Source organism: Nematolebias whitei, chromosome 23 (assembly GCF_014905685.2).
Source record: "Nematolebias whitei isolate Nwh7 chromosome 23, NemWhi1, whole genome shotgun sequence".
Lineage (NCBI taxonomy): Eukaryota > Metazoa > Chordata > Actinopteri > Cyprinodontiformes > Rivulidae > Nematolebias > Nematolebias whitei.
The window spans coordinates 10288585-10307608 of NC_056520.1; the positions used below are offsets into that span (position 1 = coordinate 10288585).

Here is a 19024-nt window from a genome sequence, read left to right on the forward strand (position 1 = left end):
ATGGCACTTCAAAGTTTTAACCTAGACATCCGCTACGGTCAAAATAAGAAGTCGCACTTGGGCACTGATTTGGCAATCTGCCAAGAATGTACACAGGATGTACCAGCCACCCAACAGCCGGTTGTGAGCAAACCCTCAGCTGCTGAGGACCCAAATCACCACTTCTTTGATAGCAATATCTGCAAAGATATGGCAACAATGTACGTGGATGGATGCTCATTCCACCACGAGACAATCTGCAAAGCAGGTGTTGGAGGAGTTCTCCTCCAGGACCAAGAACAGGTCACATTTGGCTACAAATTGGGCTCTCAGTCTTCTCAGTACGCTGAGATAGCTGCAATCCTAATAGGCCTACAGATGGCAGTAGAACGCTCCATCCAGACGCTAGTCATCTGCACCGACTCTAACTACGCTCGACTTAGTTTCTTGTGTCATCTCGCTCTGTGGAAACAGAACGGTTTTCTCACAAGCAACAAAAAGGTGGTAAAACACAAAGAGCTTTTCATGACATGTGACCACTTAGTGACATCACATGATCTACAGATATTCTGGAAGAAAGTTCCAGGACACTCTAGAGTCCCAGGCGATGACAAGCACTACAATGACCTTGCAGACTCCCTAGCCAAAGAAGGAGCCGCTGACGGACCCACGTGGTCCTTCGACCCCTCCTGGCTACTCAACACTCAGTCGTCACAAGCTACAACTGAGGTAATGGCAGTCACACGTGCACAAGCTGCAGCTAAACCTGCTGATAACACAGTTTCTGTGCGCCCAATGCTGACTGACCCAGACATCATCCAACTTCAGAAGTTGGATCCTGCAATTAACTCGATGATGCTGTATCTGACTGACTCAGACAAATACACTCCATCGAAAGACGAGCTGGATTCCAATCCAGACCTCAAAGTCCTCTTTCAGCTGCGAAAACAGCTAAAACTACTTAAAGGCATCCTAACTTTCGCTCATGGACGGACGTCCTCACCTGTGTTCGTGGTCCCCCATGATCACAGGGGGGTGATGTTAGTCCATGCACATGACCTTCCGTCCGCAGGACATAAGGGTGACAATGCCACGCTGAAAGCATTAAAACAAATTGCTTATTGGCCTGGAATGAAAAAGGATGTCAAGGACTACATAAAAGGGTGCCTGATCTGTGGCCAGTTTCAACCATCCAGACCACTTCACAGAGCACCACTGCATAGTAGAGGCATTGCATTTCCATGGTCGGACCTCCAGATTGACTGGGTCGGACCACTCACTAAGACCTCTAGAGGAAATAAATATTTTCTCACGGTAACCTGCGCGTTTACCAAATGGGTAGAATGTCTACCAGCCCCTAATGACACAGCACAAACCACTGCTATGTTATTAATGAATCATGTATTTTCAAGGTTTGGACTTCCCCTTAGGGTGAACTCGGACCAAGGTACACACTTCACAGGTGAAGTAATGAAGGAACTGTGGAAGACGCTAGGCGTCAAAGCCAACTTCCATATTGGCTACCACCCACAGGCTTCAGGCCAGGTTGAGAGAGCAAACAGGACTGTGGTGAGTATTTTGAAAAAATACGTAGCCGCAAACCACAAGGACTGGGACGTGAAACTCCCTCTGGTCCTCATGGCCATAAGGGCCACTCCACACACGTCGACTGGCATCGCTCCTTTCGAGATGATGACGGGTCGACAAATGACTCTCCCTCTGCACCTGTTGTACCAACCAGGCGATGCTGCCATGGCAACAGCCTACACCACACAACAATACATGAAAGACTTGGAAAGACACCTTAAAAACACTTTTGCTTTCGCACAGAAAAACCTGGAAAAATCAGCTGAAGGACGCAAAGCGTACTACGACCAAAAGGCCTCTCACGAGGAACTCCAAGTGGGAGACAGGGTCTGGTACTACACGTTTGCACCCAAAACTGGGAGAGTAGAGTCCGGGACCGGAACTCTCGCCCGTAAGCTGATGCCCAGATGGACTGGACCCCATCTGATAGTCGACAAAGTGTCTCCAATTATCTACCAGATAAAAATCAGTAAAGGCCAAAAAGAGCCAACTGTTAAATGGGTACACCGTAACCAGGTTAAATTACACAAGGCATGCAATAACTCCTCAGGAGACAAAGACATCACAAAATCTGACCTCGTGGGAATAAGGGTCATCCAAGCAGTAGATAACTAATGGATAATAAACTTAACCATAGTTTAAACTCGCAGGACCTACCCTTGATAAAACGGGACAGCGTGACTGAAATCTGGCAACCAGGGTGAGGAGAAGCAGTGAAACGATGTTTCTAGATGCTTAGTCACTACTTTTGTCGGTGTTGGAACGTTGTTTAGTTGATTTTGGTTGTTTCTGAGGTAAGAATGAATTTTGTTGTGTAGTAAGTTAGAGACTAAGAAGCCTTTAACCATGCCAACATGCAGTTCATTCACTAAATTGCAATCTTTGCGGAGTCAATGTATATTATTGCTACTTTGAGTACCATAATCTACATTGATCTCACAACGCTTAAGCCGAACCTACTCGAACAATTCTATTCGGGGGGATAGCTAATTCTTTTTGATAAGTCTCGCCATAGACTTCCAAAACATTTATGGGAAAACCAAACACCCAATCTCAAGTCGTTCGTCTAAAAGACAACAGACAATTACACCAAACTATATTTTACCATGTAAAGCTAACTTAAACCAAGTTAGAAATGGAAAAATAGTTTGGAACACTTTTCTATAGGCATAAACCCCTGTAGTTACCCCTTTTCAGCATTCTCCACCCCTTAACTGGTAGTTGTAGCTGTTCCCAACCATAATAGCATACACACCAGATGCATATAGTTTAAGGCCTTATGTAAAATCCCCTTCATAAGCCCACCTTAAACCACATAATTGCATGACACATTGAACCAGAATGGCACAGGCTGGACGTCGCTGGAGACAACCTTCGCTGGAGGCGACCTGCAATCCTGACGTTGGTCTCAACTCTTCATCCAGTGGCCGCTTCTTCAGTTCAATCCAAGGGTACCCCTCTGTATGCTGATTAATCAACACTTCCAATCGCTGTGGATTTACCGTTGTGGATTATATGACTTTTTCCAATGGATTACAGACTCTGTTTCCAAGGGGTTAAAGCATTGCTACAATGGGATTATCGAGACGATATGGGATTATAATCAACACAATGGAATACCAAGAACATTGTGGAATTACCTTGACTTTGTTTCCTTGCTGGATTACTTCTGACTTTGGTCTTCCTTTCTGGATTACTTCTGACTTTGGTCTTCCTTGCTGGATTACATCAAGCTCAAGGACATTTGAAGGTCTAAGTTCACGGTTGGAATTCATCCCCATGGACAGGTGATGATTTCCAAAGGGGGGACTGTAGTGAACCAGATAACCTCAAATCTACCAGATGGACAGAGACTGTTATTTTCATTGATCTGAATAAGTCTGAACCATCTGATGAACTTTCTTTCTTGAATTAATCAAGCAGAAAAGACAATCCTCTATAATCATTACTGTCTTACAAATGTTTTGATAATCAAATTGTGTTAGTTCACTCAATGCTTTACAGGTTGAAAAGAACTACTAATTTTTATTTTTACATAAACAGTAAGTAATGATTTTTGTTCCTCATTCAGAGAAGAAATCACCTGAATATGCCTTTCTTGATTTTCTGTCTGAAATGAGCAAGCTGTCGTAAGTATGTTAAAGGTTGGTTTTCGGTCAACTAAAATGTTTACCGAGAAAAATGTCATGTTTTACTATTTGAAAAGATTACAAAGTGTGAGACTCCACGAAGTCTGCTGTTGCTGCAATAATCTTTTCTGTATGTTGTAAACAATCCTTGACTTATGATAACATCTTACGTCACAAATCCACTCCTCTTTCTGGTCCTTCCACGAATCAGAAAGCTCTAAATTGAACAGGAAGTCGACCCAAATAAAATGTGGCAACTTCTCAGTTCATAGAGAAGAAAAGGAATAGAGAATTATGGATTCCAGAATTCCAAGAGAATGAGAGTTCTGAGAGATGTTGGAATGAGAGCTGACAACAGGTCCGATAGTCCAACAGAATGAGCAGATTGAGAGTGCAGCCGGTTATGAAGAGTTTGGAGTTATGAAGAACCAGGAACGTTTGGGATTATAATTCTGTTTTGAGCTAATCAACGCACGACTTTCTGAAGGTTTGGTAGCTCTCGACGGAGACGCTGAAACGAGTCAGAAAGGAACTACATCCAGCGCTGATTCATCGTCAACAGGTAGATGGTTCTATTTTGACCAAGTGTACCGTGAGAAGCTGAGGATCTGACGAAGCGTGCAATTTCTGGTTAAACAGATTAAACTTCCCTCACACAGTTCTCTGTAAGATAATCTCCTTTCACTCTAAAACCCACCTCTCTCTCTCATAAATCAGTACAGATATTTTAGAAATATCTTAAGCAAAGTCCTCAAATCACCGCCGAGTGATTTGAAGTTCATTTTCTGTGAAACTGTCTGTTATTATTTTCATATTTTGCCAAATTAATGTAAATGTTTGATGTTAAACTTTGATTTTGAAAATAAATGATTCCATTCATTTGATGGGTCAAAGATAAATAACGTCTCTCGTTCACATTTCTGTTAAATTCAATGCACGGCATTTACAGTCAGAAAAATGAAGAACTCGTGAATATTGTATGCATATATAATTCATATATTTGCCATACAACAAGTGACACGTACCTCACGTGTATCACTACAAGGGTCATGGGGAGCTGGTCGTTTGGGTAGACCCTGGACAGGTCCATCACAAGATGCCTCAGTCCAGAGTTGACATTTGGTCTGGCCGCCTCGGTCCCATTCACACACCAAGGTGGCGAGGAGGGTCAAAGACAGCTGGTGTGCCTCTGTGCCACCGAGCGAGGCAGTGACAAAGCTCGGGAATGCGATGAACTGATGACCTTAGTGTGCGGCCGCCCACTCGGGGGATTAAACAACAAAAAACAGATTACAAAAGGGAATATGGATGAAGGTGCACAGCAACTTTGTAGTTAGTTTAAAAAAAAGTTAACCATAAAGAGAATCACTAAATTGAGTTAATTCATTAAGTTTAGTAAATGGCACAAGGCAGACGTTCGACACACATTTAATACAATACAATACAACTTTATTTATAAAGCACTTTAAAACAACACCGTTAATGTGTTGCGCTCCAATTCAACCCGGCTGAGTTCTGCTCCATCCCTCTTTTGGTTCCACTGGGCATAAATGAAACTCTCGGAAAGTGACTTCAACTGTTTGACTTTCAGAGGCAACCCAGTTCAAGATGGCCATCACTTGTCCAAGACCTTGACCACCACAAACGTGGTTATACTTATAATGCAGTTAGTTTTAGAGATATTGAGATTAAATTTGGTGTGGCGTCAGATGAGAGTCAATCCCACCACAGATTTTAAGCACTAACGGATCATGCAGATTTGTTTAAAGTTTTTCTATTTAATACAAGATTCAACTGTGTCTCACTAGATGGATTTCCAGTAAATGTTCAGAAAGTAGACGTACCTCTACCACTGATTGACTTTGGAGTCAATCCTATAAGATAACTGATATTACAATACACAAAAATGCTATACTTTGGTGAAATATTGTGCTAAAATTTAAGTGGCTGTAGGTAAGAGTACGTTAATTCACAACACATACCCCAGGTGCTTCACATTATGTACATTATTCATTCAAAACTTTAACTTTCATACGAGATCTGGAACAGCAAACCAGATCTTTCCCCTTGCAAGTTGCTAAGGGTATTGTGGTAATTTGATTGTCAAGTCCACTTGTGTTTTGTGGATCTGAAGAAAAAGTTTGACTGTGTCTAATGAGAGACCTTGTGGACTAGGCAGTCTCTACAACCAAAGGATAGGCTGAGTCTGTTTTCTTAGCACTAAGTAAAACTTGTTTCTATTGCGGAATGAACTCCTGTCAACACTGCCCCAAGTTTGCAGTCCTGTTTGCGGTGTTCATGAACTAGGTATCAGAATCAGAATAAACTTTATTGGAATTGCACCGAGGTACAACGCAAATATGTACGTACAGTCGTCCGAAAGATGGGCGGAGTGCACGAAGCTGCAACTACAGGAGAGCGCGGCCTTCTTATCCTTATCAGATAATAATCTTAGATAGGAAAAGGGGGAGAAACATGAGGGTAGATAGTGGTATTACAAAAAAGATCTTTCACATCTTGTCTATCAGGACACGATTTGAGACATCAAAAAAACTCTACCAGCAAGCACAATTAAAACATGATTACATTTGCATTTGACATCGAGGTGTTGAGATTTGTCCATGAGCGTTTTTTCAGATCAGCCACAGTTTCTGAAGATGTTGTTCCAGCCAGCAGTTCTGATAAGCTTGCACAGAAAGTTCTCGGGGAGGGGGAGGGGGGTGCGATAGATGAAGCTTTTGTCCTTGGGTACTCATGTCCCAGGAGAAATTTGATAGTCGGCCCGTCTCCGAGGCCGTCGGGAGTCTGATTCAGATAAGCTTGATTTTTGTTTTTTCTTCAGGCAGACAGATTTTTTTCTTCAGCCTTGAGTCCATCTGGGCGTTCTGGTTCTGAAAATGCCTAACTGTGGGATTCCATTCCACTGACCCATGCTATGAGTCTCCTTCAAGGTCTAACCCACCACGCTGACGAGTCCCAGAAGCTGCAGGTGGTCTGCGATTCTCAATCGCCTCCACCTTACGGTTAAGCTCGTAAACCAAACGATTTAAAGTTTCCACAGCGAGGACCAGACCTTCACACTGACTCGGAAGCTTTACCATGGCCAAAACTGCTGCCGATGTCTTTTTCAAAAGTCAATAAAACAGAGCCCCGCCGATGCCAAAAAGCAGAGTCCCTGCTATCATAAATCCAAATATGTAAACGTCTTCAACATCCTCCTGAGACAGGACTGTGATGCACATCATCTGCCACACTCCCCATGGATCCATGACATACCCCACAGCGTGAGTCTCAGCTGGACACGCCGGTTCTCCAGGACCTTGTCGTTTTGAAGAAAAAAACTTATCAATAGAGTTGAACGCCCACGATACCAAATCCATAATCTTCTTAATTTATGTTCGGTACGGGAGATGAGACCCAGGCGCTTCAGACACACAGAGAGCAGAGCAGGAAGAAGGAAAAAAACGGGGGAGGAGAAACAGAAGCTGCCACCTTGATGAGAGCCTGGGAGGAAAAAAATGTATATATATCCAAGCACAGTCATGGAAAGGAAGCGTCTGGTTTTGCAACTTCAGGATCTCATGTATGGTTTTTGGTAGATGATGTGGTTTTGTTAGCGTCTTTAAGCCATGACCTCCAGCGTGCACCGACTTGGTTTCCAAACAGTGGTTGTGCAACCAGAACAGGAATCAGCTCCTCCATATCTGAGGCAATGGTACTCAAACAGAAACAGGTAGAATGCTCAATCCTGGTTGACAGTGAGTTCTTGCCTCAAGTGTAGAAGTTTAGGTATTTCAGTGTCTTGCTCATGGGTGACGGAAGGATGGAGGAGACGGATAGATAAATCCTGGTGGTCATTAACGGTGAAGCTATTGAGGTGGTGCAACAATGTAAATATCTGGGAACTGTTCTCGATGACAAACTGACCTTTGATGCACATTTCAATTTGTAAAAAGGCCCACCAGAGAATGTTTTATCAGAAGCTCCGTGGTTTTAATGTTGATTCTACTTTTATAAAAATGTTTTATTCATGTTTTATTGAGTCTCTTAACGTTTGCCTTCATCTGTTGATTTGGACATGTGACATGCAAAAACAGGAACAAACTCTTGGGGATTGTCAGGATGTGCAGCAAAACTGCTGGCATAGCTCTACAGAACCTCACTGACCTACACAAGGGGAGGTCAGTGAAGAAGGCCAGGCTGATTCTGGCAGATCCTGATCATCCCCTCCATGATGAGTTCAGGTTGCTTCAATCTGGATGCAGGTACCTGCTGCCCAAATGTAAGATGAACAGACTGAAAAACTCATTCATTCCTGTAGAGATCAGGCTTCTCAACAAACAATGATGATTTATGTACCGTTATTTTAATGTCTCAATGTCTTGTCTAGTATGGATGAACATTCTTGAGCTTGAACTTAGCTGCTTTATTATGTTGTGGTGGAAAAACCTACACCGGAAAGTGAAACTCTTGGTTTACTGGCCCATCTACTGGTGCATCTTAAAAGATTAGAACATTGTGAAAAAGTTCAAATTTTTTTTCACGATATTCTATTTTTTTGAGATGCTCTTGTACATTCCAACCCTCATGTTTTTAGGAAATAGGGTTCGTGACCAAGGAATAAAATCCTGGAGAATAGCAACAGAAATGTGCTTAGACTGTGGGGAGGCAACAAATCAAGCCTAAAGAATAATAATTGGTGCAACAATGAAAGTAGATTACCAGGGTTGCAAGGCTTTAGGTATTATGTGAGCTGAAATGAAGAAAACCTTCAGAAATGTCTAATTTAACATCACTTTGTTCTGGCAACCATTTTGGATGGAGCTGAAATAAAAATAATTAGTTAAATAAAATTAATGAGAACGTACCGTTATCATTTTAGTATTATGTCAATTTCTGTTTCCATCATCCGAGATCTTGTTTTTGCTTCATCACTCTGACGACAGCGCTTTAATTGACCAATAAGATCAAATCCGTCGAAAGTGACAACTATAAACGATTCCAGTCGGATTAAGTGTCTTGCAAATGGAAGCCTCTGCAAAGCAGCGCTCCTCAAACAAGACGTGCCTCATTAGAGAAGACATCCACTGTGTGTTTGTTTGAAGAGGATGTCCGGAGTGCGGGGAACAAGAGCAGAAAATGATGTCGACTCCTCATAAAGGCACAGCTTTGTGTTTGTTAAGCTTTTAACACGCTGTTAGCATTTACTGGGAACGGTCGGCTCTCGCACCACGTACAAAAGTGTGACTTCCACAGTCTGTGGAAACAAAGCCCAAAATAGATTTGCTTTTAAGTAACGCTGTCATAGATTTGTAGAAAATGTATCTAATGTGCATGAAATGCAAACTATTGACATACTTTCTCTTCATTATTATTTTTTATTTATCATGCTTTTTGTTTTCTTCCATCCCTTTTTGACATAAACTACTCGTGAATATGTCATCCAATCAAATTTCTAAATGCTCAGTTCATTCAGATACCATACCACTTTGTTTTTAAAGCATTTAAAACATAAACAAGGCCAACCAAAGTGATGTACAGCAAAAAACAAAACAAGCAAAGTACACCACATTAAATAAATGGATCTAAATATGTAAAGATAAAAACTAAATTACTAACATTATAGAATACAGACAAGTTAAAATCGACTCACATGGTGTCAAAAGCCAGGGAACAAAAGTGTGTTTTAAAACGAGACTTAAAACAGTGAGAGAGGGAGCCTGCCTGACATGCAGTGGTAACTCATTCCACAGTCTTGGACCTGCAACAGAGACGGCCCTGTCACCTCTGAGCTTAAAACAAGTGCCTGGAACCTATAAAAGCATCTGGTCTGCTGACCTCAGAGAGCGTTGTAGTACATATGGCTGCAGCAGATCAGCAAGATAGGAAGGGGCAGAACTGTTCAGAGATTTAAAAACATACAGAAAGATTTTAAATGAATTTGAAAGTGAACCGGGAGCCAGTGAAGGGAGGCCAAAACTGGTTTAATGTGTTCTCTTTTGCCTACACCAGTTAAAAATTGGGCTACAGCATTTTGAACCAACGGGCAATAGAGGTTCGACTGATTTCAAATAGAAGCGCATTGCAGTAATCGAACCTGGTTGTTAGGAAAGCATGTATTACTGTCTCAACGTTACTTTTGGACAGTATGGGCCTTACATTTAGACAGTTGCCTCAATTGAAAAAAAAAACAACAACAGGATTTAACAATTGTGTTTACATGACTGTTTTAAGTTTCATAGAAGGGTCCTTTTTCACTCCCAGATTAGTGACTCTTTGTTTCTCTAACGGGGCTAAAGAGGAAAGGTCGATACCGTGGTTCTTGATCGTGCCATTAGGAGGACACAAGACTTCTGTCTTCTTCTCATTAATATTTAAGAAATTTAAAGCCATCCAGTCCCTAATGTCAGCCAGGCAGTCAAGAAGAGTTTGGATAGAACGTGCACCAGTGTGCTTCAGACCGAATTAAATTTGACCGTCATTGGCGTAGAAATGAAAAGGTATGCCGTGTTTTCGAAAAGTAGCACCTACTGGCAGCAGGTATAACGAAAATAGAAGAGGACCGAGAATGGACCCCTGCGGTACCCCCCACCGAAGAGATGCCAACGTTGAAATAAAATCCTTGATGTTGACACAAAAGTTTCTTGTCAAGAGACGTAGGATCTAAACCATTTGAGGGCTGACCCTGTGATGCACATGCACTGCTCCAGTCTAGAAATAAGAATCTCATGGTTGATGGTGTCAAAAGTAGATGTAAGGTCCAACAGGACAAGAAGCATCACCTGCATCCGTGACTTGGAAAATATCATTAAAAACCTTCAATAGAGCAGTTTCAGTGCTGTGGAGAAATTTGAAGCCAGAAGACAACTATGTCTTTTGGTTCTTGCACCACTCGTAATTTTTAAATATTCAGCAGCTTTGATTTGTTCCAATACTTCGGTATGGAAACTCTGCAGACTTCTGAGGACTCCAGTCATCATAGGATTGAATTTGGTTCCTTCCAGCTTTTCTATAAATATAGGAGTCTAAGCTTTATGAGCCTGATCCAGTCCAACCCTGCAGTTTTAAAGCCTCAAACTTCAGCGTGGTTTGACACGGATACAAGTCAAACAAGAAGTCAGTGTGGGGGCATCAAGTAAAGCCCCCACTTTATAACCTTGAGACAACTTGTGTTTGAATCCCACCTTCGTAAATGTATAAAATACGTATTAAAAAAAAAAGTGTGTGCTTCAGCTTGGACCTGACAACAAATCGGTTCATTTTAGGTCTTTTTAGCACCTATTCAACCACGTTTAATATGGACAATAAATGTGAAGTCATATTAGCTTCAAATGATTACGGGCCTAAACTTCAGCAGTTCAAATACGTCTGCTGAGGCATATTCATAAGCAGCTTCAAGCCAAGTCATTTTGCGTTTCATGTGCACTTGATTTTTGCCAAACAAAACACTTTCTTTTAGTGCTTTCATTAAATGAGAGTAATATTCTTGAAGCTTTCTGAGTCAGTTAATTATATGACTGCTGAGTCAGCAGTCAGCACAGAATGTGTGTATTTATGACAAAAGCTAACGAGGCATCTTTCTAAATCAGTCGTTTGGTGACTTATTAACTGCTGTCTATGTCACAGACACTCAGCAGGTTTAATCAGTCACGTTCTTGTTGTGGAGTGACCAGATAAATAGACAGAGGCTGGGTAAACATTTAAGGCAGATTTTTTTTTTTTACCCTTTTGCGGGACCAGATGATGTATTCCAGAAGGGGCCAGCAATAATGAAGGAGTGTCGTTTTAGTGACTGCTTTGTAAAAATGTTTCATATATGTAAATTAAGTTTTATACTTTACTTGCCAGAAGTCATAATGTTGTGGCTGATATGCGTTTTCTTCATTTTACTGTCGAGGAAAAAAACTGATTTGTAGACAATCGTGTGTATGTCATCAATTTTATTATAAAGCTTTGGCGAACAGCCAGCAACTCACAGAATGTCAACATATTATAAATAACAGAACTTATTCTTACCCCGTCTGAGTCTCTGACTCGTTCCGACTTCCTGAAATGAAAAAGTTAGGTTTGTATAAAACTCATCAGGGGCCTTCCCCTCCCCTTTGCCTTTTTTCATTCAACCTTTATTTAGACAGGTAAATCCCATTGAGCCTCGAGGACTCATTTACAAAAGACCTTGCCTTACTGTTAGGGCAATTCCTGACACACAAAGAGCTGCTGGACGTAAACATTTCTCTGGGATTCCCACAGGGAATAATCATTGTCTACCATATCATTCAAAGGTCTCGAACATAATAAAAGATTACCTCGCTACTGTCTCCTTACCGATAGTCACATCAAGACTGATTATAATATAGAGACAAGATCATGGAAACGTTGTAACATCATTCACAATAACAGTGAAGGAGCAGAAAAGGTTATAAAGTACAATGATAGGAGCATGGTGAATGTGTATACAGACCCTTTCCAAAAAATTAGAATATCATGGAAAAGTTGTTTAACTTCCATAATTCCATTCAAAAAGTTCATCTTTAATAGATGATAGATTCAGGGCTCAAAATTTAAACTATTCCAAGTATTTATTTGTTTATTTTTACATAATTTGGGCTTCCAGCTCATGAAACCCACGAAAACAGGAATTTTAAAAAAATTAGAACACTGTGGAGAAATCAGCCCAAATGTTGCAGAGCATGAATGTTTTAAACTGAGTGTGACACGAATCATCTACTAAACTCAAAGCACCTGCACAGCCAGGTGTCATTAAATTGCTTCAGTTTGGTTCAATTGTCTCAGTTCGTTTCAAGACATAACTGGCCAAAAGACCATCATTGATACCCTCCATAGGATGGGTAAGCCACAAAAGTTCATACCTAAGGAGGCTGGCTGTTCATAGAGTGCTGTGTCCAAGCACATCAATGGAAAGTCTAGTGGAAGGGCAAAATGTGGCAGTAGAAGATGCACCAGCAAGAGATGAACGTGGGCTTCAGAGGATTATCAAACAGAGAAGATTCCAGAATCTGGCAGAGATCCAGAAAGAGTGGAATGAGGCAAAAGTCACAGCTTCAAAAACCACCACATTCAGACACATCTGGGAGATGGACTACAACTGTTGGGTTCCTCGGTCCTCTTTTCCGATGAAAGTAAAGTGTGCCATTCATTCGGAAATCAAGATCCAAGGGTTTGGAGGAAGAAGGGTGAGGAACAGAACCCATACTGCTTGAGGTCCAGTGTGAAATATCCACAGTCAGTCATGATTTGGGGTGCAATGTCCGGTGCAGGTGTTGGTAAATGCTGCTTTCTTAAATTCAAAGTCACCGCAACAGTCTACTAGAATGTTTTAAATGGTAAATGGTAAATGGACTGTACTTATATAGTGCCTTTCTATCTTATCGAGACACTCAAAGCACTTTACACTATAATCTGTGCCTCATTTACCCATAGAGCACTCTACTAGAGCTCTACAAAGCTAATTAAACAAATAATTCTAAAGAGACTAATCAGAGCTTTATCACATTCATACACCGATGGGACTCACATCAGAGGCTACGAGGGGTTCAGTGTCTTGCCCTGAGAAACTTCGACATGTGACTGCTGATGGATTCAAACCCCCAACTCTTGCATTGGAAGACGACTGCTCTAACCACTCAGCCACAGCCGCCCCAGAGGGCTTCATGATTCCTTCTGCTGAGGATCTGTATGGAGATGTAGATTTTATCTTCCAGCAGGACCTGGCCCCTGCCCATGCCGCCAGAAGCACCAAAACCTGGTTTGATGGCCATGCCACAGTGCTTGACTGGCCAGCCAACTCGCCGGACCTAAACCCCATTGAGAATCTATGAGGTATTCTCAAGAGGAAAATAAGGAGCACCAGAGCCAACAACAAAGAAGAGCTGACAGCAAGCATCAAGGAAATCTGGGCTTCCATAACTCCCAGTCAATGCCACAGGCTGATTGCCTCAATGCCACATCGCATCGAGGGAGTGATTAAGGCAAAGGGATTCACAACCAAGTATTGACATATCGTTTTGAAAGCACTATATTTTGATTGATTTGTTGTGATCCTAATTTCTTTCTTTTTTTTTTCTGCAAAGACTGAAAAGTAGTGCGGGCTGATTTCTTCAAAGTATTCTAATTTTTCAAAATCCTATTTTCGTGGGTTTCATGAGCTGGAAGCCCAAATTATGTAAAAACAAACAAATACTTAAAATCGTTTAAATCGTGGGCCCTAAATCTACCATCTATTAAATATTAACTTTTTGAATAGAATTATGGAAGTGAAACAACTTTTCCATGATGTTCTATTTTTTTGGAAAGGGTCTGCATAAGCATTCCTCAGCAGCTACTTTAGCTTTTAGCCAAGTCTTTAGCTACTTTAGGTAGCGTTCAGCTTCGTTAAGACCGGTTTCAGCTATTTCATTCAGCACTCCACAGTATTTGTACAAAAACACTAATAATTTTTTGTTGTTGTTTGGATTGTTTCCCGTTTATTTTTTGTAAAGTTTATCGTTAATATGACGGAGCTTCATTGCAGTCTGGACTTATTTAATTTCCCAGTTTTCCACCAGTGTTTCTCTTTACGATTCCCGGGTCCAGTTCATGACTCTCCTGTTCCTCGTCTGCCAACCAGGCCAGCTCTTTCCACTCAGGAATCACCCATCCCAGCATTTATTCACTGTATAAGTATAGTTGTTGGATAATAGTACTAGCGCTTTAGTTGCTTGTAGCTTCTTCGGGACTCGATCCTTTCTGTTACCAAGCAGTTCTTGCCTCCTGCTTTTTGCGCCAGTTTGTTTTGCCACCACGGCAAGCTTTTTAATTTTATTGCCCACCATTGAAAGATGAAAAGCAGGCAATAATGTTTTTGCTTGTATATTTATGTGTGCGTGTTCATCTGTTTGTCAGCAAACTATCTGGAGAAGCAGTGGATGGATTTTGATGACACTTTCACCAAGTAAACACTGGAAGCACGTCTACAACGGAGTCATTTTTGGAATTAACCCATACCATTCAGGTCTTTCTTATAAATGAGTCCCGGTGGCTCAGTGGGACCAACTTGTTTAAATAAAGGTTGAATGAATGAATCAACCATCCCATACCATATCACTTTATTTATGAAGCACTTAAAAACAGCAACAATGTGTTGTACAGCAAAAACAAACAAGCAAAGGACATAGGATAAGATACATAGATCCACAGAGGTAAAGATAAGAACTAAATGACTAACATTATAGAATGCAGACGAGTTAGAATCAACCCACACGGTGTCAAAAGTCAGGGAATAAAAGTGAGTTTTTAAACGAGACTTTAAAACAAGGAGAGAGGGAGCCCGTCTGACACGCAGTGGTAACTCATTTCACAGTTCTGGACCTGCAACAGAGAAGGTTCTGTCACCTCTGAGCTTAAAACAAGTGCCTGGAACCAATAAAAGCATCTGGTCTGTTGACCTCAGAGAGCGCTGTGGGACATATGGCTGCAGCAGATCAGTGAGATAGGAGGCAGAACTGTTCAGAGATTTAAAAAAATACAGTAGTATTTTAAAATGAAAGTGAACCGGGAGCCAGTGAATGGAAGCCAGAACTGGAGTACTCTTTTGCCTGTACCAGTAAAACAATGGGCCGATTTAACCCAATTCAAGATGGCTGCCGCAATTAATCCAACACGGAAAAACACAAAAAATACTATAACTTAGCAAATCTTACAGCTTTTTGGCTAAAAATTGTTGTAGTAGTAGCAAAAGAAAGCCCCAACACATACTCTGAGCATTCTATAAGAAATTAGCTTTAAAAAAATTGAAACTGGCTTTTAGATGAAACTTTGTTAAAAAATATGTTATGATGTACTGGACAGGTTTTAAGAAATCTTTCAGAAAGTAATCGCTGTCTGTACTTCTCAAACTAATTATTTCAATCTATTCCAATATGGCCACCGCAGCTAATCAACTTCATCAAACAAAAATAGATTATAATTCAACCTTACAGATATCAGGCTAAAATTTGATACGATTAGAGCCAAGAGTCAATCACAACACATACTCTGAGCCTGACAATATCGCAATGCAGTAGTCCCTCACTTATCGCAGGGGTTACGCTCCAGACCCCCACGACGTGACAATCCACGAAGTAGGGACGTTATGCTCCTACCCATCCAGGCTGTCATATTGTAAAGTCTGCAGACGATACAGTGGTGGTTGGCTGGGAGAGCTGGTGCAGGAAGATCAATGTGAAGAAGACGAAGGAGACGGTCGTGGACTTCAGACAGAGCAAACACACCTATTCACCCACGCCCACACCGAACATAAGAGGATCTGCGGTGGAAGTGGTCTCCAGCTACAAGTACTTGGGTGTGCACCTGAACTACAACCTCAGCTGGAGCAACAACGCCACCTGTCTGATCAAGAAAGTTCATCAGAGACTCTCTACTTCCTCAGGCGGCTGAGACGAGCTGGTCTGGGAAGCTCAGTCCTCAGCTCCTTCTACAGGTGTGCAGTGGAGAACATCCTGTGCTCCAGCATCAACGTGTGGCATGGAGGCTGCACAGCTGCAGAAAGAAAAGCTCTGCAGAGAGTGGTGAAGGCTGCACAGAAGTCTGTTGGAGTCAGTCTCCCCACCATCACAGACGTTAACACCTCCAGATGCAGAAAGAGAGCCACCTGCATCATGAAGGACCCCACTCACCCAGCACACACACTTTTTGCCCCGCTCCCCTCAGGAAGGAGGTTGAGAAGCATTAAGTGTAGAACCACTAGACTGAGGAACAGCTTCTACCCTGAAGCTGTTAGACTCATGAATCTCTAACCAGGATAATCACTGTATATTAACAAAAATCACTGTAATGTCACTTTATTTGGTGATATGTGCTGCTGATTATCCATGCTGCTGATCTCATGCTGCCGATTAATCATGCTGCTGATCTCATGCTGTTGTATTCATTCATACCAATCTGCTTACCATAGACTCATCTTCGGGCTGCTGTTGTTACGCCGTATTGTTTTACATTATTAGTGTTTAACGTATATCTTAGATCTTTTAGCGTTTGGCGTTCATTTAACGTATATCTTAGAGTATATCTTAGAGTATATCTTAGAAAACTACTCAGGGAGCCACCGTTTCTGAAAGCCAACAGCTTGGGGGCCGGACATCCAGCGATTAATGTCATTATGTAAATAAACCAAGTTTCACAATGATCTGTTTACCTTTTAAATTTGCTTATGTTGTCCCCGTCTTAGAGTATATCTTAGATCCTTATTTAGGGTTTCTTTTTTATACTTTATATTTTGCTATTTTTGGATGTAACTGGGACCCTGAGTACATAATTTTGTTTCACCTCATGTACCACATGTGGTGGAAATGCCAATAAAGTTGACTTAAACTTATTAACTGTATTAAATGTTCATGGACAAATCTCACCGTCTTGTCGTCCATACATGTGTATTGTGTCTATCTACGTCGCTTGCTGTGGTAGATGTTTTTGATACCTGTCAAGGACACGGTGTGAGAGATCTTTTTTTTTTTATTATACCACTATCTCCTTATTTGTCTCCCCCTTTTCTATCTAAGGGTAGCGCTTCTTAGAATCTGCAGCCCCTGTACACCTTCGTCCATCGTCAGGACGGCTGAACGGAACGTAATTTTGCTGTACGTAACTGTGCCATGACAATAAAGCTCATTCAGATTCTGTATATTTATTTTAGTATTCATATATATTTTAAGGCTTTATAAACACTTCCCACACTCATAATGTTCTAAACTCTTAAACCTGCGTAATTTTAACAAAAACATACGTATATGTACTGTACAGCAAAATTGTATATGGGTACTCACCAGTGAAGATACTACATCTTGAAGGACGAGTTCAGCTTCAGGATTATTTGCAACTTCCCTGCCAGTTCTGTGAACTTAATACAGTAGATAGATCGTTAATTCTGACTTTGCGTTAAAAAAAACTTTCCCTCCATTTCAGTAGACAGCAGCGGCTGGAAGCACTGTTGGATTCTGGGCCGTGTAGTTCTTTTGACTTGTGTTTCAGTGTAGGCTTATTGAAAAAAAACTACAAAATGGCGGCGCCTGTGCACATTTGTTTGTTTGTTTGTTTTAGTCCTATTGGTTGGTTCCTGCTCCCATCCGCTCCTGTTGACTTTTTATCCCGTACCGTCCCAATCACGTGAGTAATATTAAAGTTGACGGTCGTGTACAATCTTACGTTGAAAAACCGCAAATAGTGAGTCCGCGAAAGTCGAACTGCAAAGTATCGAGTGACTACTGTAATGAATCTTTTTTTTTTTTAGTTTTAACCAAATTTGTTGTAACCCTGTCATTTCTTATATAAAATTTTCATTTTTTTTTTCCCATTTATTTTAATTGTATTGTTAATTTTGATGGGGTTTTCTCAAGTTAACTAAATGAACTATTTTATAATGATTTATTTAAAGAAAACATTTTTTTTCCCCCACAAAAATAAAAAAATACATCTCAAAATAACAATAAAAACTAACAGTTTAGGCATGTCCTTTCTTGGCTTCCATAGCTTGAACTGTGCCTTCCATTGACAGTGGGGGGCACTTTTTTGGGCACAACACCTAGTTCTTGACACAAAACTGCGATTTTCTCCAACAAAAAGTCAAACTCTCGGGCAGACAAGATTGTAAACACTTTAAAAAATTAAGTTGCTCTCAGACTGGAGTTGTTCACACAAAAAAAGTCTTGTGTTTTCCTAAGAGACTGATTGGTCAGCTGTGTTTTGAACAGTTTGGGGGAAGACTCTTCCTCTGGAGAACTTCACTGCGCAGCTCATTTACTGTCCCACCTTTGAAACTTCAGCCAGGATAATATTTAACTTCAAAGCACGTGCTTGGTGTGTCTGTTGTCCGCGCGTGGGTCGATGAAGCTGTGATTTAGGCGGGCGCTGATTGATCCCTTTCCCGCACGAGCAATGGTCGGTGGCGGGTTCTGATACTCACGTTTGTCGGCGTTCCGCGGGACTTCTCCTCTTTCTAACTCTCGCCCCGTTCCCTCCCGAACAGGTCTCCTTCGCCAAGGTTCTCCTGGGGCTCTTCGGCTTGGCAGTGGTCGTGGTTCTGATCGTGGTGCCCACCGTGGTCTTCCTCAAAGGTGAGTCTTTGATGTCGAGCGCGCGCCCTGGACAGAGACGTCATCACGCAAAAAAAAAATCTGGCGATGAAGGCGAGCGATCATGTTTTTTTTTTTTTTAAAGAGTAAAATAAAAACGTGTGGTAGTAGCTAAGAGTCATTCCTAACTCATACTCGCATTACTTTAATTATTGGCGTCAACCCTGCTTGTCTGTTAGCAAAATATCTCATAAAGCACTGGGT

At 41.4% G+C, this 19024-nt stretch overlaps 1 protein-coding gene across 1 annotated transcript in view; it reads left to right on the top strand.

Moving 5' to 3' along the window:
• The first annotated feature begins 12650 nt into the window (after positions 1 to 12650).
• Positions 12651 to 19024, top strand: part of dpp4 (dipeptidyl-peptidase 4) — a 27682-nt gene continuing 21308 nt past the window's right edge. Inside the window, exons 1-2 of the mRNA XM_037696754.1 lie at positions 12651 to 12671; positions 18622 to 18802. Coding sequence (XP_037552682.1) covers positions 12651 to 12671; positions 18622 to 18802 — 202 coding nt within the window. The remainder of the gene's footprint in view (positions 12672 to 18621; positions 18803 to 19024) is intronic.